The sequence below is a fragment of the Dunckerocampus dactyliophorus genome, chromosome 6, assembly GCF_027744805.1.
Source record: "Dunckerocampus dactyliophorus isolate RoL2022-P2 chromosome 6, RoL_Ddac_1.1, whole genome shotgun sequence".
NCBI lineage: Eukaryota > Metazoa > Chordata > Actinopteri > Syngnathiformes > Syngnathidae > Dunckerocampus > Dunckerocampus dactyliophorus.
The window spans coordinates 25,148,290-25,175,428 of record NC_072824.1 but is presented as its reverse complement, the minus strand read 5'-3'; the positions used below and the strand labels follow the sequence as shown (position 1 = coordinate 25,175,428).

The following is a 27,139-nucleotide window of genomic DNA, read 5'->3' as shown; positions in this document are numbered from 1 at the left end:
CACGACCAAGAAAAGCGTGAAAGTGTGCGTAAAAGAATGTGTGTGTATATATGTTGCTGTAAAAGAGTATAAGCTATAGCCTGACTGCACTACGGTGTATGGGCGCAGTCCTCGTTCTGTAAACTACTGATTGTTCTTGAGCACTTCATTTTTTAGAAGTTGTCCATATTTACCAACGCCCTGTTTTCATTTCACTTAGTCGGTGGGTGTTTTTGCAAACCTGTATTTGTGATGTTATACGATTGTTACACGATTATAGTTTGTGAGATTATTTGCTTGAAGAGAATGATATTTGAGTGATTGACAGTTTACCTTACCAATGTCTACTTGTGCACATCGTGTTTGTTTTTGATACATTGAGGTCGATTTTGTGTTGGGCTGTTTAAAAAAACAGAATTTCTCACGTTGACAGGTGGATTAAAAACTTAAAAATGTACACTTTCAAAGGTACACTTGTTATAGATAAGAACTTCTATTGGTGATTGTGATTAATTGTGAATTAACTATGGCCAAAAATTTTGATTAATTACGATTAAATATTTTCATTGATTGACAGCCCCAGTAACACATTTAAAGATGTATAGAGTGGAAAAAAATATGGAAAAATGTCAGCCTTGACAGGCAGTATAAAGAAAAATAGGGGTGTCAAATAAGTGCATTAATTGCGACTAATTAATTACAGTCATATTGATTGTGTTATTTTTTTAATTGCATTAATCTCATTTTTAATCTCTAACTTCTGTATGCAAGTTGCCTTTGTATAAAAAACTGTTTTTATGCATTGGGCTTCTTGTGCTGGAGTTGTTGGGGGTGGAAAACAATGATCAGTCACACCCTGAAGTGGAAATTGGCTGTCGTTGCCTTTAGGCATGTTTAGCAAAACTGACAGGCTTCCATTGTAGTTCGGAAGGCAATGTGAGGAGTGGTAAATAGCAGAGAGGAGACGTGAAAATGGAGGACTATGTGAGAGTCATTACTTATATTGCTCAGAAAAGTGTTTTTACTTGTTTTTGGATGTGCTAATTTCAGCTTTTTATATGGACCTGATGTTTATTTTATTTTTATTTTCAAATTATTTGGAGATTGACAAAATAGAAATATCCCCCCCTGATCTATCAATCCCCTGATCTGCCACAATAATGTAATGAATTGAAATAAAAATACCTCAGAGAGATTAATTACATGAATTAATTAGAGATCATAATGAATTAATCTCTCCATGTTTTTAAACTCTTGGCAGCACCAAAAAAAACAATGTCCGAAATCTTATATTCGAGGTGACGATAATTAAATCGAATAGAAATGGGGAATTTTCCACTCTGTTGTGGGAGTAGACCTGCAAGTAGGCCTTATCTGCAACAGAGAGATAACACACACCAAGACTTCTCTTGGAACAACAGCACCCTGTTCTTCTTTAATTAACTTCACACACATACACATAGATTGTTAGGACCGGCCCTCTACAATAAGTAAACAATAGTTAAAAGTCTGGATCATGGTGCCAATTGTTAGGACCGGCCCTTTTACAGGGAGAGGCCCACACAGATTCTTTTGTTCTAACATCTGTCGAAAGACGGCTAGGAGTCTGAAGTCAAGTTTAACAGTTTATTGTTAAAAAGGAGTAGATACAAGCAATTGCAATGCCAGCTCTGGAGAGAACGGTCTGAACAGTCTCTCAAGTGAAACTGAGGTCCTCTTCCTCATAAGCCTGCTTTGGAGGCAGTACCAGTGCTCAGGAAACGGCCCGTTAACTATTTGTTAACTGTTCTGATTCCAGCCAATTCTCGGATAGAGGGCTGACCGTCCCAGTTAGGAGACAGGAAGGATTACTCATAATACAGTAAATCTATGTGTATGTGTGTTAGGTTAAGAACCGGCTGCTATTGTTCCAAGAGAAGTCTTGGTGTGTTGTTGTCTCTCTGTTGCAGATAAGGTGGAAAATGTTTCCATCGCTAACAAACCCAAATGGAAGGGCTCCTCTACAGAGACTCGGACTTTTGCGTTGGTTGTTCAGTGCTTAGATATGTTACAGTCAAATGCAAACATGCTAAAGTATCACGGGTACTTGCATCTACTGACATTTTTGTATTTTTTCAGTGCTTAAAAGATGGATTTGTCTCCTCTGTGCACTGCCACTCTGTAATGGGACACATGTTCCTCAGCTCCCTGGCCAGAGGGCGTACATGGAAACTCTCCAGCAATAAGAGCATTTCAGACTTAAAATGTGTTTTATTTACTTATTTATTTATCTCCACAACACCATTGAAATATTAATTGGAGCAGGGGATTCCACGGCATAGGCTTTTTGGAGCTACAAAATGGCAAACACCCCTATGGTTGCTTCAGGTGAAATCCAGAAAGCATTTTGTTTTCTTTTTCTCTCCTTGTTGTGGTGTGTTGGTGTATCTGTTTAACTATTTGTGCGTTTTGTAGCGCCGCTTGTTTCTTTTCTCTCCTTCCCTCTACCGCGTGGTTTGCTGTGTGCTGTGTAAGCAACAACAAACACGACAAGCTCCTTGAAATAAAAGTGTCCCATCTAATATTTATCAGCCAAACTCTACCTAGAGTCTTAAATTAATGGAGTTAGGTATGGCATTTCAATTTAGTGTGAGACATGAGAGGATAGAGAGGATTTTGTGCTGGTCATATTTTTAGGTTGTAGGCTTCTACAGATATTCCAACTTCGTTTTTAGAAAAGAGATTCGTGAGTGTAGGGTAAAAAAAAATATTCTAAACCTGGCGGATCCACTAAAAGATTTTACTTTTCCTTTGTGACAGGCACAGATTGTTATCCATTTCATATTATTTAGTAAATTCTCTCTTCAGGAAAAAATACTTTGTCATTTGGCCATTTGCAAGTTGTAACTCTCTCAAAATAAACTTAGATTAGTCTTTTTTAAAACTCTAAATCGGATAATTCACATACTGAACTACTCAGAATGTGTCTTGGCCCATCTCAGGCAACTTTTTTTAATGTTTATTTCCCAAGGCGACTCATTTGTGTAATAGGACTGAAAGGTCTCAGAGTCTGGTCCGCATTGCCGGCAATAAGTCGGACTCGTTTCCAGTGAGGGTTGAACTCCGCCAGGGCTTCCCTTTGTCAACAATTTTGCTCTTAGTTTTATGGATGGAATGGCCCTAAAATGTCACAAATAAAAAATGATGATCCTCATCGAGAACCAGAGCTGGGATTAAAATATTACAATTGTCATTAACACAGTACAGGGTTTCCACTTTTTTTAAGCTGTGGTGGTGGGCTGCATAGGAGGCAGACTGCTGCCACTGCCACTGCTGCCAAACATTACAGATATTGTATATGAGAAATTAAAAGGATCACGCAAAAGACAATGCAGCCGAAGTCACTGCAACATATTCATCATGAAATACTAGTTTGACAAACAAACCTGGAGAAATCACACATTTCTATAGTGGAGTTCATGACGCCAAGCGCAGCCATGAAACAATTGACTTTTTTTCGACATAACTAGCTGCTACAAGTGAACGGATAAGTTTTGTTATCGATATAGGCATCTTACCGCTCAATTAGTTTATCCGTAATCGGAATAATAAAGATGAAAATTGCATTATCTCTGTGTGACTGCCAACATCTGTTCTCCACATTTTTTTTGCCGCCAAAGCAAAAGAATGAATCAGGAAGGGGTTTAATGTGAGCTGACTGATGTCATATGACATCTACAAAGTGACGGTTATGATGTGGGCGACACGCGACCCTGACTACCTTCACGATCACTGTAATGGGCACCCCTGATATAGCATATATGCCCATTCATACCATGTATTACTTAACTTTGCATGTAAAAAAAAAAGAAAATAGAAAAAGTCTTTTATTTGTGCCACCATCCATTACATGTAGCGGAAAACCTGCAATATCTCACTGGGAAATATGAAGCAACAATTTATTTACAGCAAAATCCACAACCACAACAGTTAACCCATTTTGCACATCAAAATAATATTGTTCAATTTTGATCATCACTTTTAGCCACATATTATTTTCAGATTTCTTAGCTGCAGTTTCAATGTTAAACTGAGCAGCTCCCACCCTTTTAAACACATGCAAGGGCAAAAGTACTGCTAACACCATAGTACACCATTACCCACCCCAACCTCAATCATGAACATAACTTAGCTATCTGACATTGTTGACAAATACAACACTAGCTTTGCCAGCGTATCATTATACTGTATATAATATATCATTGAGGCCACACAGATTGCAGAGCAAGATAGTATGAAGACTTGCAGTCCACTCCGTGTTCCCATTTTAGCGTCTGATCTGAGCAAAGCAGACAGGCGAGAGTAGCTTGCCCTAAAGTCATGTAAAATGCAAAGGAATATTCTACTCTATTAAAACCTCCTGATGGCAGAGAGAGAGGGAGCGGGACTACACAGCCACGAGCTCAAACACACATACACTTACAAACACACACATTCATGTTCAGACACAAATAAGGGGAATGCACACGTGCACATTGTTCAGTCTGCTACGTTGTCACAACCAGACACTCACTCTCTCCTCAGTGAGTCTGTAACCTTCTGAATGTAATCCATTCACATTAAATGCCTCTAGGTTTTTATGTTGTAGTACAGAAGCCCTGCGCTCAATTATTTAGCCCTTTAATTGTGTCTGGAGAATTGTAAGTTTGCTTAATTTCCACGACCACAAGAGCAAATCTGTCCCTTTGACCAAAAGACGAACCAGATGCAGAGGTTTGTTAACCATCACCCTGGCACCTCCTCATTCTAGCTTGTCATCTGTTATCTCTTCCACAACACTTCTGAGTGCACTCCTAAGTGTACTTAACTCCAGCAACTCCACATGTTCTCTTTTCATTATTAAACCCTCCCAACAGACTGTCAACTTTTTATTCCGCTTGCCGCCAGAAGTTGGCACTTTGAAATATTCTCCAGCACTCATCTAAGGCCCCTAACCCCAAACCGCACTTTAAAACACTTATGTTTGAAACTGGCCCCCAATTGCAGGACAAAATATTTACTTTAAGACGGGTGGAGTTTTTTTCCGTGTGACAACAGGCTGGCTTTATGCCTCTTAAGTAGCGAAAGTGCCGGGAGTTGTACAGCTCTGAAAACGACAGATCTCATATGATGTCTTCTTTTGTCATTGCCAGAACAGCCAGGAGACGCTTTTATGAGTTGATGCACATTATTATTATTGATACACAATCTCAACGCTTCAGGGCAAAATGTAGTTAACGTCAACTTACATCTCATGTTCACAACTCTATTCTGTTCGCCTAATAGGCGTTCTACATAGTGATGAACATTGCACTTCAGTCGGCTTTGCAAGGCACTGTTTAGCTAGGTTCAGTGCTTTCTTTCTTCCTGTTTTGAGACACAACACTTTCAGTGGATAAAGTCTGCATACATAGCCAAATTCTACAGTACAGTGGATCCCTGCACATTTGTGATTCAGCATTCCTGTGCCCGCAAATTTGCAGATTTTTGGTCAAAAACACGATTTTTAAATCCCTCCTTTTCCGCATATCTGGTTCCAGGTTGTAAGGTCAGCCGTCTCAATCGGGAAGTCTAAACTTCCTGGTCCCCAGCCACCTCTTCCAGTTCCACCGGGAGGACACAGAGGTGTTGGGAGACATAATCCTTCCATCGTGTCCTAGGTCTGCTCTGGGGCTTCTCCCGGCTGGTCATGTCCAGAACACCAGGGAGGCATCCAGGAGGCATACGAACTAGATGCCACCTCAACCGGCTCCTCTCAATAGGAAAGAGCAACAGCTCTAGTCTGAGCTTCTCCGGGATGACCGAGCTCCTCACCCTCCTCTGCGAACCACCACCATATTGTGGTGGAGGGGTTTAAGTACCCGAGTCATCCTAGGAGCTATGTTGTTCAGGGTTATATGCCCCTGGTAGGATCTCACATGGTCCTGGGTGACGGGCCAGACAAAGAGTGATTCAGACGACCCTATGAGGAAAGACGAAAGGAGAGACCGTACCTCTCCTGGATGTGAGATACCGTGGCCTCACCCTGTAGCGGACATCTGGGCGACCTGGTCGCTGGTGGCCAAATCTGATTTTTAAGTTATTTAATTATTTTTTTCTGCAGAAAACACACTTCATTCACCCAAAGTCAATGACACTTTTAAAAAAAAACCCACACGGGCAGTATCTCCTTCAAGCTTGAGTCATCTACCAGAGGCCTGGGAACTTCAAAGTTCTGCACAGGACCTGAGCTGTTTTGTATTGCGCTCTTTTGGACGGAGATGTCAGATGTCGTTCCTGGTATTTGCCGAAAGACTGCTCAGCACAGACTTTAGAAATCTAATGGGTAACTCATCAAGGCAGCGTTTTGATGGACTCAGACTGCAGATGATCTCTTTCAACTTCACGTCAACACAATGACAGGTGTGAAGACATGTCGCTTTGTAAACCTCATAATGAAACTGGAGCTTTGACTTGTGCCATTTAGACACAATCAGGACAGCATTAGTTGTGTTTTAGTCAAGCCATGTCTCAGTTAAAAACATAAAATCAAGACTGTAAAAGGAAACTAGGAAATTCCCGTAGAGAGTTTAATGGGTATGCCACCCGTGCTGTGAACCTCTGGCCCGGTGTTTGCTGGCACGCGAGCAATGCCACGTAGACATGGGGGAAAGAGCAACAATGCTAACAGTTAGCATGCTAGCACCTAGCAAGATAGCACTAAGTACCAAAAGTGCCCTTGAAGTTCTGTAGTGTGCCAAAGTTGTGCTCTAGTGACCTAATAGTATGTACCTAGTATTGCTGCTTGAGTCCCTGTCTGAAATTCACTACGGGAAAAGTGGTGTACCTAAACAAGTGGCCCACTTACGATTTGTTATGTGTTACGTGCACAAAAAGTAGAAGAATAAGATAGAATGAAAAACAATATATATAAAGAATAAACATGAGGAATAGTAATATGGGTTGCTCAGCAATGCCTGGAGTGAGGGGAACCATTTTAATCCCTGATTTGACCAAACTTTCAAGACGGTCAGGTAATCTCAAGGGTGATGGTGGAGTAGCAGAACAGTAGTGAAGCGTCTCTGGAGGGTGTAGATGCAGCAGGTGGGTCCCAGCCCTGTGGTGAGGCCTGTGGTGAAAGTGAGGGAGTAGCTGCTGCATCTGAAACCTGAGTTCTGATTCTGGAGGTGCGGCTGTGGTTGCTGTGGCTGAATCCTTTGCTGGGTCCTTGGGTGGCGAGGTGGCAACACAGGATCTGGTCCAGGCCCACTGTGATGCCTCAAAGCGTGGAGGTTATCTGTCGGTCGTCTCACTCCACCTCACCTTGTTCAGGTGCTCCTTTAAACAGATCCCTCTTTGCCGGAAGAGATTGAATAATACATTTTTAGAAAAATTCTCATTCTCAGAAAAAGAATACAGAGCTGAGCACGTCCCAGTTGACGCATCACAAATGGACGTTGGCTGGAAGCTTCCATAGGAAAACGAATTTTCCTTATTCATTCCTGTCCACTTAGGATGTCAGTTCACACCCCACTACCACACACACACACACACACACACACACACCACACACACACACACCACAGTACCCTGATCTATAAATATTTCAACCTCTCAATCTATATTCATTATAAAACACATGCCCAATGCAATATGCGGTTGTGAGGACACAAGGCTTTTATTTATTCATCTAACTTATTTATATTTCTTTCCTGAGGGCCAGACGTTGGTTTCTATCCATCTGCGCTGATTGCTGGCTATTACAGAGCACTTAGAGCCTCTCCAGAACTGGCCAGAGGGGAGCACAATCCTCGAGAGATTCACTCACTTCAGGGCTAAGAGGTGTGTTTGTTGTCTACGAGGAAGTGTGTGAAATCAGAAACACACACATACCTTACGGAATGACGGAACAAACTGTAACATAAGTGCAAATTCTGTTGTCTCAGGACAGGGTCTGCCTGTCCTTTGTGGCTTACCATTTTCACCTGGATCTTGATTTAAGAAATGTCATAGAAAAACAAATGAACCAGTCAACTAAAATACAGTAACTAAACAAAATGAAAGTGTCAATAGTAACAGTATGCATTACTGCTACTGTATATCTTCAGTGAGATTGTTTTTGAGTGCTTTTTGTCTATTAGTGTAGTCAACAGCAAAGTACTCCCAAGAAATAACATGTTTGATCCCAACTCCCGGTGTACTGCAAATCTGTCTGTAGTAGTAAATATAGTATGTGTTTGTATAAACACTACTGATAGCAAGTAAACTTTTATATTTTGCATCAGTTAACTGATGGGATGGCAGGTCTGGGTTGAATGTTAGTCAGTGAAAGAGACCACAAAATAACTTGAAGAACTCGAGAACAGATGGAAGCAGGACAGCCGTTGTTTGACTGAGCAGGTATACAACATGGTGTCTCGACTGGCAGAGGTTGGAGAAAGTCAGTGTTTTGCAAGTCTCAAGTCTTTAATCCCAAGTCTCGAGTCAAGTTTCAAGTAAAGACGTGCAAGTCCAAGTGGATGCATTTTGAATTGCTTTTCAATTAAAGCAGTGTGACAACATTTAGTTACAGAAAAAGAGTGATGACATAGCATTCGGGATTTAGTCAGTGCAAACCAGTACAACAAATGAACTTCTGAACTTCTTCAACATATATTCATTTTACCTACAGTCTAGATAGATGGATATGTAGATGGATGGATGGATGGATGGATGGATGGACGGACGGACGGACGGACGGACGGACGGACGGACGGACAGACAGACAAACCCAACACCTCTTGGAATCGGATGTTGTTGTTAAACAAGCCACAGTGAACGGACGGACGGACAGACAGACAGACAGACAGACAGACAGACAGACAGACAGACAGACAGACAGACAGATAGCCTCATTGCTTTGAGACATCATTAGTCAATCAAAAATCAATTAAAGAACAATCAATAAAAAATAAATAAATATCACACCCATCAAGTTATCTGAGTATCAAGAAGTTTTCTGAAACAAGTAATGAATCAGAATGAATCAAGACCGTACAGTCTATTTTGTTTTGTAGCAATCATATTAATTCTCCCAACTTGCAGGGCATTGAAAGCTTGACCAACTCACACTGAGCCCTCAATCCTAATATACACCCTGAGCAATGAATTACTAGTAACCCTTTTATCCATACAGTATATGAGGTATTGCTGCGCTGTTGTTATTCTATATTCTCTCACTAATCTTTGAATACACCCAACCTAGTAGTTGGCCGACCAATAACACTACGAGCTGTAACATCAGTCAGTGATCTCCTGGGCTTCACAAGCTCTCTGCCAAAATGCTTCTGCCTTGATTTTTCTGCTGTCCATCTAACTGAGAGCCCTGTGGAGCTCATCAGGAGCAATTAGAGGCTCATTTTCTAGCTCAAGAATACTTCAGCACTCCCTGGGGGAGTTATTATTGTTACAGTGATACTCACTTGGTTAAGGTTAGTGACCAATTGTGATCATTGTTCAGAAATTGTTTTTGTAGTGTTTGATGGGTCACTTGTGACACAAGACGGGAAACTGCAGCACACTGTTTGGGCACAAGGTTTCACTATGGCTTGTTTTCCAACAACATCCGATTCCAAGAGGTGTTGGGTTTGTCATGTCACACTACAGAGGCATGCAGGTCATCTCAGCTACATGCACATTACATGCGGTGCCCTCCTTAGTTCTGGATGACCAAATCCTGTGATACATCAAGGCGTGTTTGCTAAGTAGAGTGTTATGTATTAACTTCTATGTTGACATCTTTGTATGTGTGTTTGTGTTCACAAGCGTGTGATGGCTGAGATGATTTATTTAGTATCACTTGTAAAAGAAGTAGAACCTGTTGATTTCTTTATCCTTTTCTTGAACATATTTCATCATGTAGAGAACTCTTTATGTACATTTTCAATAGTCGCTTCTTTCAAACAGTTGACTGATAGAGACTGACTGAAGAAAAAGTTCATTAGAATTTGTTCAGACAGTGAGTGGCTGGTATTAAAGCACAAAACAATTTGGAGAACATTTTGTCTGAGTCTTTTTGAGGAACTTTTCTTGTCAGTGTATACAAAGCACTCTATATTACGAAACTGTATTAACAAACTGTATCAAAATTCATTGTACAATAATATAATACAGTATAATGCAAGGTGTTTTTAAAATCGTTTTTCCAAATATTTTATGTACTTTTTTTTAAGTTAAAAAAAATAAAAATTTAAGGCTGTCTTAGAATATTCGACCTTTCAACGATTCGAGCTGGAGGAGTGTGATTCCACTAACAATCTTGCCATCGAATCATATGAAAATGTCCTGTGATTAAGATTGTACCATTCTGACTACATGGGGGTACCCAGGGCTGCAGCTGAGCATACATTTTTACATAGAATGTATTTGTTGTGATAAATAGCCCATTTTGATACAAATTCAGCCTCATTTGTGTTAGTAAAGATTTGAAAATAACGTGTGTCTTTAACAGACAACGTATACTTACACACAGCTAAGTCTCTTCCAGTTTTGTAGTTATTATTTTGTTCATATCGGGTCTGGTTTAACATCTTACACTCAATGAGAGATTTTGGATATTGGTTTTCACAACGCCAACGTTTTTAATCACCAATCTTTGACTCGTCTCTGAGAGTTTCACAGTTTCACAAACATCACGCAGCCGGGTGGAAACGCTTGCAAGCGGCGTTGAGAATGTAAACAAAGGCGAGGCAGGCGAGGGAGACGCGGAGGAGTATGAGCTAATACCAATATTTTGGATGTTAACAGAAATTGCGCTAACCAGTGTGGACGTTAACCGAGGTACCACTGTATACATACAGTATATTTGACTACTAGACAACTATGAACAAAATCTAATGCATCGGGTTAAACGGAGACATCCCTAATAAATGGTCAACCTTGTTTCTGTTTTCTGTTTTATTTTGGAATATAATTTGTGTTGTCTCTCGTGTTTTTTTGAGGTGCTGGCATAATTGTATTTGCATACTGTGGTGTGCCACCAGGGTCAGCAAAGCCTTCTCTGCTGGCCTAAACACCAAGCACTGATTTACAACTTCAATTCTAGTATTTGTTCCATGAAAATCGATTAATTTATTCCTAACAGTCTATTATCTTCATTAGATAGTGTATTCCAGTAGTGTATGTATATGTTAGAATTTTTTTGTCCATTCAGATTTGTCAACGTAATCTGCCCAGGGCCTTTAGAATAAGGAGTGCTGGCCCATGTTGCATACAATGGGGCTGTTTGTTTTTTTTTAACCAGATTCACCTCAAAAGGCCAGCTAGCAGGCCCACAGTGATGTCAGTATTTTTCCATCCTCTGATTTGCTGAGATCTGAAAGCCTATTCCCTAACACTCAAAGTTACCAGTGCCCTTGAAGACATCATCACATGAACGCAGTGCTTAATTGATTCCAAAAAATGAGACAGACACAATGTTGTTCATTGTTTTATGTGCATTATATGAACAAATATGTTTTATATATCTCAGCCTGGGAAAGTTTTTTTTTTTTCGGCACTTCTACTGGAAAATTTCCAGACCAGTGCTTACGAATGACTGGTGTGTGTGATGTATTGAATTAACTTTTTATGTTTTTGTCATGTTATTTGATAAATATTGATTCTGAACTGCTCCAGATGATGTTGTCGTGTAGAATTTTGATGTTTACTTCTTGCTTTAGTAATATTGGTATTCATCCCCAATTCTGCAATGCCATGCATTGTTATATTGCGTTTTTGTATATTATTGAGGGTTTGTCTAATTGTGACATAATAGCGGTGGTACTAAGAGTTGGATTGGGTTGCTTAAGCCCCCACTGAAGGCCCAGGTACGAAGTGGCATCAGACATACTAATAACCCCACTAATAATTCCACCAAGATTCCTTGTTTCCGTCTTTATGGACTGTCATTTGTTTCTTACATATTTATCTGTATCTCTTTATAGCGACTTGGTGTAATTTCACATCTATGGTCGTCTCCCCATCTAATCAAGAATATTTTGTCTGATACTAGTTAGTAAATAGTTATTACATTTCATGGTTCATGGTTTTAATGCTGTCTCCACTCGTTGTAACAGTTAGGGCACTTTGACAACTCTATCTGTTGTTAATGGACCTCTATTGACATTCAGTATAAAACCACTGAGTATTCCATGTCCGCACATAGTGGAGCTAGTACGCCTCCCCCCAGACTTAGAGCATCCCTCCCATGTCTCCTGTCCATCTCCTTCCTTCTCCTCTTTCCTCTGTTCCCTTATCGCCCCCATCTCACCTATTGATTGGCCAATAATGTGTTTTCAGTGGTAGATTAATGGCACATTACCCTGACAAGGGTGTCTGAAGGGACAGGACATGAGGGAGGGCGTTGGACACGATGCTCTTTAATTGATACACGGTTTTGGTGTGTGTGAGTGTATGTGTTTCATTTCATAGATAGAAATCCGAATGAGGAAGCTAAATGGTAAAAAATTTGGCCAAAAATATTTTTGCATGTTAATACTGTAAACTACTGTAGCCTTTACCAGACTTAGGGTTGGAGTTCATATAGGAGATATTTTGTAAACGATCACATTTTTCCAGACAGTATTCTTCTTGATTCATGTTTGTTACATTCTTCAAAATTATTAATTTATTTATATTACGGCAATACGTGATCCTACAGTTTAGGAATTTTAGGTCAGAGGGAGGAACCAATTTCCAATTCGCTCTTAAGTAGACAAAGTTTGGAAAACCCCGCTGTATACAGCACTAATATTACCAAACTTTTCTGTGTTTCTGTTCAAAAACAGCATTTCATATAAAAGGGTTTTAATTACATTTTTACATAGAAACGGGCCTAACTTGCTTTTTTTCAAAATCTTCTGTAAATGTGTTCTGGTGCAAGTGGAGCTGAGTAGGGGGCAGACAGGAAGTGACGTCAGGGAGGTCAATGTTGCAACAGCAGTTCGTGTTAGGAATTATTGTGTTTATGGTGGGATAATTCAATAAAAGTCTGTTGTTCCAGCGATTAGGTCTGGTGCCTGTGTGTTTCACCAAATAAATAATAAAATAACATTACTGACACCTAGTGACCAGTGTAGAATACTACATATAATCACAGCGTTTTGAATGCGTCTTCTGAATGCCTTGTTTTAGCTCATTTACCCATTTTTCTGCTTGAAAATGCTTAATTTTGGCAAAAATACATCAAATTAGCTTAAATATGCACTTTTTAAAAAAAATAATTGTGTTCAACCACAAAACAGAATGATTCTTCAATTGATATATTTTTGAAAAACTATGACGGAGTCAAGGCGCGATATTTGAAGCGGCGAGCGATTCATGTATCTGTCTTAAAATATTTAGTTTATGCAGTCTATTTTCAACACTACAGTGTACAGTTACCATGACATGCACTTCCCAGAAGATAGAGCTTGTTAATTTTGGAATTCCTATGACGTTACAGTAGTGCGAGGTTACACTTGGGATGGATAGCTGTGAAATTGGTTGTTTTACCTTACATCTCTATCACCCTCACCTGTACTTTGTTAAACATAATAAATGTTGGCCTAAGATGTGGAGGGGGTGTGTCTCAGGGGATAGACTGCACATATGCTCAACCAGACTCCCCTGCTAAGTTGTAAAACAAGAGGCAAATACACATTGAGCCATGTAGTTATCAGAACTCTCAGCAATTAGCTTTTGGCCATGGCTCATAGTCTTCTTGCACATCCATGAACTCTATTTGCCTCTGTATTACTTTGCTTTTATCCAAATCCATTCCCTCTGCTGTCTTTCAATTTCCTCAAGCAATTTGCATTATGGAGAAGGGGGCCTGGGGGTCCAAGTCATCAGATCAATAGGCCATCAAACAGTCTTTAAGTGTGACACATACACAGAGCTCCTGTGTCAGGTTTCCGCCCCTAACTAATAGCCTTGTTGTTTACTTTACAATGTGCTGTGTCGTGTAGTTTTGTTCTCAGGTTGCCCTCTGGTGTATTGGGACACACTGAGGAATCCATACACGAGGATCTTAGTAGTGACTGAGGAGCACACCCACCAAAAATAATTTGGCATATTTGTGTTAGTTTGCAGGAAATACAATGCACTATAATTAGAAGAAAACAGTAGAAAACAGTAGTGTATCTTTCAGTAAATTGAAAAGACCTTTGTGATTGCCTGAAATATACCTCACTGATACATGACAGTATTTTTTCCCTATAAAAATGTCAGAAAAAGACAGAATGTCTTGTATTCAGGGTTTACAGATTTGTACGCACAAACCAACAGGTGGCACCAAATCTCTACAAGCAAGTTTGAGCTTTTCTTCCTGTCACTCACACACAACAGTGACATGGAGAGATGTAACTGTGATGTGTGAAAAATGTCAAATGACGAATTAGGAAGCAACAGGAGGAGTGATGATGGTTTTTTGAGTGGAGGTTATGATGCCAAGTTTAAGAAAATTGACATTACATATTTTCGTCTGAAGTTGTACAAACTTTAGCTGTCCAACTGCAAGACTTTAGCAAGTCATTCATCAACATCCATCCGCTTTCTACCACTGATACTGTTTAGGGACGTGGAGAGCTTTACGAAAAGGCAGCCTACACCCTGGACTGGTCGTCAGTCCATCACAGGGCACATGGAAGACAGACAACCATCCACACTCTCATCGAGTGGTGACTGCACCCACATTGATTGCACCGAAGTTGGGTAATCCACTAGACCAGGGGTCTCCAACGGGTAGCTCTTGAGCTACCAGTAGCTCACCAGCTGATTTTGAGTAGCCCACCAAAGGCACAATGAGTGTTTGCTTTAGCGCTTAGTATTTTTGTACAGTAACTGTTCAATTCAAACGTTATGCTTCTATTTAATGACAAATTACCACAAAATACCACAATGTTTGAGTGGATATCGGCTTTGTAAATAAAGTACAATTTAAATGTTGCCAGCCATACAAACAAAACACAAATTGCTCACCTCTCCTTTTTGTCAAAGCAGCTTTAATAGTGATGAAAGTTGGACACCCCTGCACTGGAAAGATGTGCATACTGAAATGCAAGATGCAGATGAACAAAAACTTTTTTGTTGATGTTTTAATACAAAATGTGTTTTGCGGATGCCAACATTGTCGGATTGCAAATTCGGATTGTTTGGTCTGAAATAAGCTATGAAAATAAATGTTACAAAGGTGGTAGTTCTCGGCCATTTTCATTTTTTAAAAGTAGCTCTCAGAGGAAAAAAGGTTGGCCACCCCTGCACCACAGACCATCAGTGGCCGGCTAAAGCAACAATAAGTAAAGATCATTCATAGAAGTACCTAACTTAGTCCTGTTTATACTTGTGGGACCATTATGAATCTTAAAAAGCATGCTGCTTTAGGTTGACACGCCTTCAAAACTGAGTTTTATTTTCTAACTTAACTTATGTTAAATATAAATATTGCCCGTACAGTTTTCATTACACACAATTCAAATTTTATTCTCCAAACTGAAAATTCTAATTTCAAATTGCGGGTCAACCGGCGTCCGAGTTTCCACAGTGTGCCAAACCGGTGTTTTCAGTTTGCCATGTTTGTGGAGTATGCTGCTGCAGGCGTGTGCTATTATGGCTCAACAAATGTAGGATATTTTTCCACAACACACGCTTTCATTCTTGGATATTCATTGCTGGTGAGAATATGTTGTCTCTCAGACAGATGTTCAGGGACAGTCTCTCCATTCATCTTAGGTGACGACCTTTGTCAGATGACTAGAAGAGGTCAACAGAGGTTAAAGAAACGGGCGAGCTGAGAAAGGGGCCCCCAACTAGTCATGCAGAAAGAAACTGCCAGAGACTTTTACACAGACATAACGTGCGCACACAATTGGTCACTTCTGGATACACTCTCCAACCATTAGGAACCGCACTTCCTTGCCTCTGAGAAGCCAGACCTCAGCCTTACAGAGGCGCAGACCCGTGCAGAAATACAAACGTGATCGTACTATTTCCAATACAAACACACACTCATCAAATGGTTCTGACTGAGCTCCCCCTCTCTTTTACACATTCAGTTACAACTACATGAACCAGGGCTCTGACACACATTGCTGACATGAGGTGGGATTAGGTTGGAGGCAAGCAGAGAAAGAAATTAGCACATGAAGCATGATGTTGTTTTGGTGATATTTTTTCTATCATTGAAGTCTAAGTCAAGTCCTTTAGTTTGCTTATGTAATATAAGGTAGAAATGTTCTCCCCTAAATTCCTTTTTTTGCCCTGCTACAACGTTAATCTTCCTGCCATGTCTTGAAAGTCACTCTGAAAGAACTGTGGGTAGTGAGCAATAGAAGACAGCCTGCCAGATATAACAGACCTCCTTTTTTCCACTTAATACACACACATACACACACTTGCATGTTATTTTTCGCTTTCATGAGCATTACAGTAGCTTTAATATTCCATCACATTTGTCTTGACTTTGTCCATATATGGGTGGTGAGTTGTCAGCGTTATATTTTTGTCATATTTTGCTCCTCCACCATAGAGTTGCAGTCGGTACAATGCACAAATGATTAAATCACTGCCGCTGAATGTGTTTAGAACTGTTCAAATGCAATACAATGTTCCTTCCTGCTACTTGGAGGCAAAGGGGATTCATATTTAAGAGTACAGATTGACAATTTTTCAATTTGCATTACATGAATGCATGGTATTGATTAGAGTGGAGGTTTGTGCGCACCCTGAGTGTTGTGGCAAAGTGCAATGATGATGTCAAATGACTTCCATTTAAATACAGGGCTTTTGATGAAAATAAATCACATTACATATGTATTTTTAAGTTGAATTTCATTTAACATTGATAACCGTTATTGATTGTGGTCTAGAATTGCAAGAATTGTACTTGTACAATGTGCTAGCTTCACCTCTTTTTTTTTTTTCAAAAAATAATTCTGTTTAATTCACTGGAGTTTCAAAGCAGGTCTTTGTGTAGTATGACGAATGACTTCAGATCAGTCTGAGCTCAGCTCTGCCCATCTCAGCATTTATATTATGCTTAGTTTGTGGCTATATGTCTGGTTAGATTACCTGGATGCTTGAATATGGTTAAACAACTGCAGGACCATACACTTTAAACCAGCTGGCCACAATTTACAGTACTATTTTCCAGGATATTTTATTTTGTCTACAGAAAAGTCCATTTAAAATTTCCAATACGAACTGTTTATCAACTCAGTTTCTGCTTATAGAAAAAATACAATTCATGGTGAACTGAAGTGCACCTCCAATACTGTAGTATTTATACGTATATATATATATATATATAAAAAGAAAATACATTGAATACAATATTTCCAATGTGGTAAACACTCACATCACAGTTTGATAATAATAAAGTTGACTAATTTACTAATTTGTGAATGTAATAACTTTGGTCCTGTTACTTAAAAAAAAAAAAGATTAGATGTTATTTAATCTGAGCATGCCAGGCGAACATTCAGTCCTTTCCAATGTTTCTTTACCATCTTCCACGTCTGACCTTTTCCCCTGTGTGCCAACCAGGTATTTACACCGGTTACAGTATAGTGTCGTGTATCCTACTTATACAAATGAAATCAACATTTTGCCACTTCTTTGACAAATCTAAATATCCAACTTGCCAAGCCAGTCAGTAGGAGTCTGACTCCATGTAAAATCCATAAAAATAACAATAAAATACATACTTTTGATAAAAAGCAATAATAAAAGTGTGATAAATACAAATGTGCAAATTGTGAGGAGTCACACTTTGAAAGCTGAGCTAAAGAAAACAGTTCACTTTTACTGAATGTTTTCTTGAATAAAGATGTTTTAATTACAGTTGCGGTAAATGCTGTAATGAGCCTAGAGGCAAATGTGGAATAACGTAAGCGTAAGATACTTAAGAAAAAAAATAGACATGCGTGAATAAAATGTTAATGGCATTCATTAAAATACATATAATTTCTGTAATTAAAAATTCGTTATGGAAATGCATGCAAGGTATATTAATTTCTTTGGTGGCATGGCTGCTGAAAACGCTGTTGACATAACAATGATAATGGACTATCATGTAAACAATAACATGTTAATGGTGTAGGCCACGGCTGGGCTACCTTTTGCTTATAGGCCTGCTATTGTCTCTGTACAGGTGGAAGTGTTAGGCCTGCACAGAACGCAGGCTAATAAATAAATAACACCAAAACAGGTCATTTGTATGTAATGAGTTCCTAATTTTCCACTTGCGGTCTTAAATTTAAACATTTGACGACTCATATCCGGCCCCTTGAAATACAGTATCGGCTTAACCATAAATGCTCCAAAGTTGTCACGAAAAAGTGTCTGTTTGCACATGCAGACTTGGTGGAAGCGTCATACGTCCCCGTCATAGAGGCTGAAGTACTTGCTGGTGTTTGAGAAGCAGAGGTAAGGCGTGTTGGAGCCCGGGTACACGACGGGCAATGGCATCGGCAGCAGGCACCTCCCCAGCAGGCTGCTCTCCTTGTACAAGGCCGGGAGCTGACCTACCACCACCGGCTTCACCGTCTCTGGGAAGTCGCTAACCGGTCCGTCGATTTCACTCGAGATTTGCCGTTTCAACTTATTCCTGCGGTTCTGGAACCATATTTTCACCTGGGTTTCCGTGAGCTGTAGAGAGTTGGCCAGACAGGCGCGCTCGGCGCTGCTCAGGTAGCGCTTCATGTCGAACGTAGTCTCCAACTGGAAGATCTGTCTTTTGGAAAAAATGGTGCGCGTCTTCTTTTTCGTGGTCATTTTGCTCTTCTTTGTGGGACTGTCACCTTTAAGCGGCTCCGTGATGGTAGTAGTGGAGCTGCAGTCGTCGCAGCTGCTGTCCCCGCTCTCGAAACGCGCATCCACCGCCCTCCTCTGGTCTCCGCGGCCGCTGACAGCCGACGCAGTCGCCCCGTTGTTCTCTGAGATAAAGTCTGCTGTAAAACAGTTGGTTCATTCTACTATACTTATGCACGTATCAAGCGTTATCACATTAAATAATCCCTCTTACCATCCTTAACCCTGGAATCGGGTCCTTGCCTCTGCTGGGCTCCGGGTCCCTGGTGGTGGCTCTGCAGGTTGCGGCCTTTACTCGCCTCCGTGACCGAGTCATCGTGCTCTCCGGGGGGGTGACAGCTGTCAGTGGCGCGCCCGCTTGTTTTGAGGTTGAGGATGTTGTCAATGGTGAACTTGAGAGAGGCGCTGGAACGACATGGCGCGTCCACTTTACTCATATTCTCTAACGCGTAAACACCCTTTCGTTGACTTCTCCTCTTCATTAAAACCGCAATCAGGACGTTAATGTCACCACTAAGGTGTTGCCGGTGTACGCACCATAGCAGCATCCACTGTTAGACACTGCTGGGCTGGCGAGGCTGTCTGTGTAACCTTAGTGCACACAGCAAGTCGGATGGGGCGCACTCGGTCCTTCCTGATTGGTCCAATCAACGAGCTGTGTGTACCAACCACAGCGAGGGGATGAGATGCGCGAGAGTGCTACGTCACAGGTCCCTCTCTCTACTCTTCACCCAAACCTTCAAAGCTATTTCATGCAGCCCTGGGGTTTTCTTAGTATGTCACTTCACACCATAGTGCACATTTGTGCATAGTCTTAATTGGCCTTCTTCTCTCTAGACACCCACCAGACAGTTACAGGGGTTGTTTTGAATTTCATATCCTAAACATTTTAAAGAATGAATAACAACAACAAAAATCAATTGTATCTACATCCCCCCAGAAAGTATTTAATGTCCAAGGTGTACAAACTTTTTCCACAGAGACCGATATTTTTCATTTGGTCAAAGTTCAAAAAAAGGCTAAAACCCATACTAAGAAGTTACGCAAATATAAGCAAAAAACAGCCTGCATGTCAGCTTAGTGTTATTAGCATCACCATGTCAACTTTCTCTCCTTACTTTATACCTTTTTGCTATGTTTTCCTCATTTATTTGTAATGGTAATTTTAGAATATGCCAAGGGCCACAATAGAATTAGCTGCGGGCTGCAAGTGGCTCTCGTGCTGCACTTTGTTTCCTACTGTCATAGACTCCTGCCGTTTGACACAAATGCCACTCCCTGGTGTGAATAGGGTGTGAAAAATATTAGGCACACTTCTCTAAATGCAATAATAAACATACTGTTAATTTACATGCTGCTCTGGCCATGACGATCAAAACTGAACATTACTTTTTTGGTAAAGGTAAAATTCATTTAGAAACTTTTGAATTGGATCTCTTTTGTTGGTGTACCTAATGTTGTTATTTTATATATATATATATATATATAGTGTTTGTGTGTAGTTATACCATTAGTGTTTATTCAGGTTCACAAAACATACCATAACACATTCGATTTTTACTGGATGATTATTTATACATCACCTTTTAAAATCCAAATAGCAACATTTACTATTGCTCTCTAGTCTTATTTATTCTTTGTTAACGAAATTCGATTTTTTTTGCTTGTATTCATAGTTACATGTAATGAGCAGACGCTACACATTAGTGTTAAAATGAATGAAATGCCATTTTTAACAATTTTTGCCAAAGTCATAGTGTCATAATCCCCATGAAGCACTTATTTCAAACGCCGCAGTTGCTGTATACTGTGTGATTTATTTTTGTGAGTAGTTCTCACAGTTTAATAAATGTAACCCCCGGTCAGAGACGAAAAAAAAGAAAGACTCAACAGTTCTTGGATTGTGCTGTGCAAATCTCTATTCGTCCTTTTGTACGTGTCACTGTAATGCGAACATGCACAACAATGAATGAGTCAGTATTTGTTTATGATTTATTCTGTGAACAAATTATAATATTGACAATGTATGTGTTTTTTTTATATAAAAGTTTGGAGACAAAAATAGATGTGTTCAAATAGTACACTGAGAGCGTGCACTAATAAACTATATGTGCTGACAATAGTAAACACACACTTGTTAAGTATATATACAAATATGCAAAAAAATGACTCGTTACTTTGCATGATTTCTTTGGATGCCATCCACACTTGTCTACGACTGCACTGTACATAAACCAAAGACTGTAATTAGATGTGTCCTTACACCAGGCCGCTCATCTGTGATCTCAATATGCTCATGGAGTGGGCCAAGGAGGACAGAGGATAGGTGATGGAGTTGGAGAACATCTCATGTCCGTTCAAGTTAAAACCCAGTGCAGTACTGGCTCCAGTTCCGTCATGATACAGAATGGGGACCCTGACTACTCGCTGGTTTGGAATATGTACAACCTCAAGGTCCGCCGCCAGCTGCCGTTTCCATTTGTTCCTCCGGTTCTGGAACCAGATCTTGACCTGGGTCTCTGTCAGGTGAAGGGATGCAGCCAGCCCCGCCCTCTCCGAGCTGCTCAGGTACCGTTTCACGTCGAAGGTGGACTCCAGCTGAAACACCTGACTGCGGCTGAACACTGTCCGGGTCTTCTTCTTCCGTGTCGGGTTTGGCTCGGAGGATGCGTCAGAGCGCGCGTCAAAGCCACCTGGAGCCTCGTCTGTGTCATCTAACAGGTTGCTGTCGCTCATTTTCCTTTCGGTTTCGTCGCTGTCGTCTGTTATCGGTTCTGATACGGCAGGAGAACTTCTGTCGCTGGTCGATCCTGAGCAGCAGTTGTCCTCAGACCTTGTGTTATCCGTTGGACCTGATAGGAGACCAAAATGCCCAAATGTGAACAATAGATCATACGATGGCGACAAGATCTTTGCAGCGCTGTTGTTTTTCTACACATTTTATTAATACATCAGCAGCACTTTTAAAAATAGCCTTTATAATTTGCTTGCAATGTAAACACCAAAGCACCACGCATGCATTAGTTTAGAAACACAATTAGAAAACTTCAGACGTTTTTAGTGAGTGTGTTCAAATAGGCGATACAGTGCACGAAACACATGAAGCACTAATGTTCAATAATGTAAACTGCGTGTGGATACGGAGTCATACTCGATGCTTCACGGCTTTCACTGTAAAATCCATGAAAATACGCATACTCACTGCCTGGTGCAGCCAAAGCTCTGGGGGTCAAAGCAGTGTTACCGGTGTACCAGTGCACCAGCGGCTCTGTACATGGGGACGTGGCTGAGCTGGAGCTACCGGGATCTGCCGCGCGCATAACGCTCTGTCGTGCTTCTGAGACCAGGCTGGTGGAGTCTGTGCGCACCGCCGCAACCCCTCGACTGCTTTCGGACAGAGAATCCCGGCCATGTGTACCCGATGCGAGTAGATTTTCGATGAAAAAAGACGACGCCCTCGATGATGTTGGGAGAGTCCGGTTATCCGTCAGCTTCTTCTGCATATTTTGGGGATTTCTTTTCAAAATCATGCGTTAAAGCGTGCAAAAATCCAAGCATTAAGCATCGCTGCTTTGCGCTGTGCTGCCTGGGAAAAGGAGTCACTGGGGTGCAGGCAGAGAGGAGAGCAGTAGTACAGTGAAACGTCCAGTCACGCTTAACGAGCACTGGAGGCCATCCAGTGATTGGACGAGCACAATAGCAAATGGGATTTTCCAAGGAAAGGCGAATTGCGGTCTCACTGCGCTTATGACTTGCTACTGTACAGGCCCGTCCCTTCCAGGCCCGCAGGCTCTGTTAGCGCTCTTTATTTGGGTCAATTAGAGTGCAGATCAAAATGAAGATCCACCAGGGTAGCAGCTATCCCCTGCAGGTCGAGACCCCTGTCATCCCGTCGTGGTCTCTATAGGAGGCAACCACAGTGATGTATTAGCAGGCAGAACATTTCAGCATGGAGCCTGTCAGTATGTGTGCCACATCAGCCCAGGTGGTCCAGTTTATCATTTCAGTGGTTTATTGGACCATGCAAAATGACATTCATTTTGGAGAAGCTGTCACATGCTATTACATGGCGTTTTCATATTTGCTCAAATGATTCAAATATAGAGCCAAAAACTCTGTGTACTGTATGCTTCTTAAAAGTGTACACAGGTAGCAGTATCACTATTTTTAAGGGAACCTGCTGCCTGATATGAGAAATCTATGCCCGAATCATCATCAACATACCTTAAAAAGATATGCAAAAGTTTGGCAGCATTACATACAACTAGAAAGTCACTTAGTAACTCAAATAGTGCATTTATTGTTTCTGTAGATTTGTTACTTAGCTTGGTTAATGGAGGAAGTCCAACAGACAGGGGTTATCGTTATGATTCTTGGGGTTAGATCATTTTGGTGCCATAGTGAGTCAAACTGTATACAATACATTTCTACTCTTTTACTGTGGCGTCAAACTAAATGCAGCAAGTTCATTAAAACAACAGCGTCTTAATAATTTTGTGAGTTACACTTGATGTCGTATGACCACTTGCACAATCTGATGATTTGAACACAAAAACGAACAAGAGCAATCTGAACATATTTTAGAAATGACAGCTTTAAAAGTATCCATCAAAAATGACAGTTAATATATCTGTAAAAGCAGAATTTATACATTTCTTTTATTGGATTGCATAGGTGTGCACATCTTCCATATTAATATTTAAATATCGCGGGACATTCTTGCGGGATATTCTTGGTGGAATGAATGGCATTTTGCACAAGGGCACTTCGGCTTTGCTGAAGTGGGAAGGTCATATACCGTAGGCTCTAGTTAGTATAAGTACAGCAAATATTCGTGATATATTATGTTGCAAGTATGAGCCTAGTATCCTTAAGTATAATTGATAAAGAGGGGTTCAGAGTAGTTTTTTAAAAGTGCACTTTAATAAATGTCTTCAGGTGTGGGTACAAGCACTTTGGAATTGAATGAAATGAAGCTGATATCTCGACATGTAACCACTGGATATGCACCGCTTACAGATAGAAAGATTACAAGTAGACCGCATCACATACTGTAAACGTTTTGCTATTTGATAATCTGTAAGATTGAAATTAGTGCTGACGGGCGTCTTTACCCTTTTGGTGCAAATGGCAAGACATTTGAGCTTTTTATTTCCCTCAATGGAGTCAGCGGCTGTGACCTTTAACTTCAGACTCTTTCTCTTTTCCCTCGCCGTCCCTCAGGTTAGACTTGCCCTTTGACGGAGGATCAGCGGTAATGTTGCTCTTCAAACTAACACTCTGCGCAGACATCAGTAACGTGAGCCTTGCACTGAACAACAGAGTTATCCACCTGTCTTTTTCTCGGCCTTGATCACCCTTATCTATATCATGAGGCCGAAATGTCTTATTTGAAACTCTACTCCTGAAATGCAGTAAATATGTGGAAGATATTATAAGAAAATGTTAAAAATCTTTTATTATCATTCTTTTATAGTCGTATAGCCTGTGTTTTTCTGTTCTGTGCATGTGTTAAAAGCCCACATTAGATCAGTCTTCTTTGTGTACATTGGACCGTCTGAGTGACGTTGCTCCCTGGTCAGCGCCGCTTGCAAGGGGGGCCCCACAGACCCAGAGGCCCCTCTCACATTGCTCCATCCCTCCTCTCTCTCTCTCTCGCTTGCTCTTCCTTGTCTGATCCTCATCCAGAGTGGCGTGCCCTTTGCTTTTCATGGCCCGCTGGCCCGCTCCCCAGCCACGACCCCTCCATGCGGCTGCAGTTTGCGACATCAGCTCACAACTGCTCTCCATGTTTCATCACACCAAATCATATCAACAGCATGTGCTCCGGGAGACGACTGTATCAAATTGAGCGTGTTTCTCTTGTTGCGGCGGCCAGTCTTTTCCAGCTCCTGGTGCTGCCAGGCCAGTAAACAGAGTGTAGCACTATCATCACCAAGTCCTCTATGAAATGACAGTGAGATTACACTGCAATCTGTTGACAGAAAAACGCCTGAAACGTACATATGTGGAGCTCTTACACTGGATCTTACACTTAACATTTACCATGAGGTCAAGCTGGCAGCCATGCACTGTAAGAAATTTGCCTGTAAAAAAAAACTAAAACAGTATTCTGGTGGCAGCTGTGGTTGCCATTATTATTCTGTAAAAATACGGTATTTCATCGTCACCAAAATTCGCAGTTTTTTACTGGTGATCAAATACAGTCGGTCACAAAAGTGAGTCCACCCCTCACATTTCAGGAAACATTTGTAATAGTTTACCCTCTCCAAGGAACAATATTATTAAAATGAAACTTGCTATACGAGCTGTACACTAAGGATATACAGGTTTCATTTCACTTTAAAGTGCTGCATTTTAGCCATGCATTATGATTCCGTTAAATAAATGGTCAATGGTGCGTCATTTGTTTACATGAATAGTACATTACTGTTTTTAAAAATAACGGTTAAATAATGTTGAAATCCTGCTGTAAATTTACAGCATTTCTTTACAGTGTGGTTATTTCCATTGTGTTGTCTTCTAGGATGCAGATCTCCTTTACTCACAGGTCTAATTACTCTTTTATACCAGCCATTAGTCGATCAAGTGTGATTGTAATGGCTCTCTGCTCTGCTGCTCTTTGACTCATGCAGTCAATGAAAGTGGAGACAGTTTGACCCACTTAATTCCACTGGAGGCAGTGAGGCAGGCCAGCACACAGACAAGACAGCATGGATCTTCTCATGGGCTTTACAAAGCTCTTTACATGAAGAAACCTTCATTCAGTGAGCAACGATGACCTCGGCTGACTTAGACAAGAAACAAGAATGGATGAGGTTATTAAAATGATAAACATTATGTCACAGTCTGCTCCAAACCATTGCCACCAATTGGAAGTAGCTGTCACTTTATGACATTGCGGTTTAATGGAGGCTCTCTGATGCTACACGCCATAACTCTGTGTGAAACACACCAACCTGTTCTCACGGAAATGTAGGTGGATCTTGATGAAAAGCAAACTTCACAAAGTTTGAGTGCTTTTAAATGGCACTGGCTGCTCGTTGAGAAGAGCGATATGGACTTTTTGTCAGTACCCAAAAGACTCTTAACTAGATTTGTTGTTGGTTACTTTTTTTGGGAAAGGGTATCTAGGTGGGTCTGATTATTAAATATTACTAAAAATATTACTGATTATTACTGAAATAAAAATAATACTGATTACTAACAATAGCGCCAGTGTTGTGATGTTGGTAACACCGATCCCTCCTATTCCACCCTCTTCTAATGTGTTTATAAGCAAGGGCAAACAAGTGGAGCCAAATGTATTTGTGGCGGTCCAAATGTGTTTGTGGCGGGCCGCCCTGCTGTGAAGCCTGTCAAGTTGATGACGATCTGTTCTGGGGTTTCCAATTTGTTCACATTTCAAAACAATCAGTTCATATTAAAATAATCCCTTCCAGCAATCAAAAACTGCACGGACGAAGTGAAGTCATGTTTTAACATTTAACAAAAAACTCACATCCCACTTGGAGGAGTCTTAACTACTAAGCAGGTGTAAAATTAAACTAACTAACTAACTAAACAACAAAGGATGTAACCACACACACCGGCAAGGACTAGAAGGACAATTATTGCATGTCCCTTGTAGCTTTGTCTCTTCACATCAGCTAATGTCCATTCCTTCTTGTTTCTGTAGTCTTGCAGGATTGTACTGAGCAGCCAGGACAAAGACGTGTACAATATTACTTTCCTAAATTGCAATAAGGCCCACCATCCCCCTTTCCTCTTTATCACTACTGTAACCTTCCGTGGTGTGTAAGAAAAAAGCCAAAGTAAAAACACTTCATCCTTTAGTTCTGTGACGTCACACATTACGACTCTTCAGCCTCCAACCTTTGTGTAACCTTTGAGCCAGGATTTTTTTTTTCTTCCGGAAATAGAAATTGAACTTGAAATTGTGCAACTTCAGGGGTATTCCACACTGAAGTGCCCACTAATTGCCTCATTACAGTTTGCAGATTGTATTGCGGCAGGACTCGCCGCTGTTTTGGAGTGCTCCTCTGCAAGTGGGGGCTCACATTTGGGATCATAGGTCACACAAACAGAGTATATCATGTTCATGGAAAATAATGCTGTTTTAATGTAACTCTGGATTTAACACACACACGGACTTTTGACATTTGATGAAAGGTGTAACTGAAACTTTCTGTGTAAATCCACAGTCATGTCCGCTCATAGTTCACATTTAACCTGTTTAATATAGTAACAAAGCTTGTACTATTTTACTCTTCAGTAGGTAACAAAATCTTGTTTGCGCTCCTTTATCAAGCCAACTGAGCCGGAATGTGCTTGCTGTGGTATTAATAATTCACTG

General features: G+C 40.7%; 2 protein-coding genes across 4 annotated transcripts; both read right to left on the bottom strand.

Moving 5' to 3' along the window:
* Positions 1 to 14,746: 14,746 nt before the first annotated feature.
* hmx4 (H6 family homeobox 4) lies at positions 14,747 to 19,356 on the bottom strand. Of its 3 annotated transcripts, none has more exons than XM_054779198.1 (2): positions 18,998 to 19,356; positions 14,747 to 18,923 (listed from the first exon to the last, which is right to left on the bottom strand). In XM_054779198.1, the coding sequence occupies exons 1-2, from the start codon at positions 19,329 to 19,331 to the stop codon at positions 18,346 to 18,348; spliced, it is 912 nt and encodes a 303-aa protein (XP_054635173.1). In that variant the 5' UTR covers positions 19,332 to 19,356; the 3' UTR covers positions 14,747 to 18,345. The 3 variants fall into 3 exon arrangements, with proteins under 3 accessions (XP_054635173.1, XP_054635174.1, XP_054635175.1); XM_054779199.1 differs by having other exon boundaries at positions 14,747 to 18,920; XM_054779200.1 differs by having other exon boundaries at positions 14,747 to 18,908.
* A 1,434-nt stretch (positions 19,357 to 20,790) lies between these two features.
* On the bottom strand, positions 20,791 to 22,448 carry hmx1 (H6 family homeobox 1). The gene is made up of 2 exons (XM_054779479.1): positions 21,986 to 22,448; positions 20,791 to 21,635 (listed from the first exon to the last, which is right to left on the bottom strand). The coding sequence occupies exons 1-2, from the start codon at positions 22,311 to 22,313 to the stop codon at positions 21,043 to 21,045; spliced, it is 921 nt and encodes a 306-aa protein (XP_054635454.1). The 5' UTR covers positions 22,314 to 22,448; the 3' UTR covers positions 20,791 to 21,042.
* Positions 22,449 to 27,139: the final 4,691 nt, after the last annotated feature.

Excerpts from the sequence above, each read along its gene's own strand:
- hmx4 (XM_054779198.1), bottom strand. The coding sequence starts at position 19,331 with ATGCTGCTATGGTGCGTACACCGGCAACACCTTAGTGGTGACATTAAC. Across the intron at positions 18,924-18,997 it reads CGATTCCAGGGTTAAGGATG|CAGACTTTATCTCAGAGAAC; the intron begins GTAAGAGGGATT and ends ACTGTTTTACAG.
- hmx1 (XM_054779479.1), bottom strand. The coding sequence starts at position 22,313 with ATGATTTTGAAAAGAAATCCCCAAAATATGCAGAAGAAGCTGACGGAT. Across the intron at positions 21,636-21,985 it reads AGCTTTGGCTGCACCAGGCA|GTCCAACGGATAACACAAGG; the intron begins GTGAGTATGCGT and ends GTCTCCTATCAG.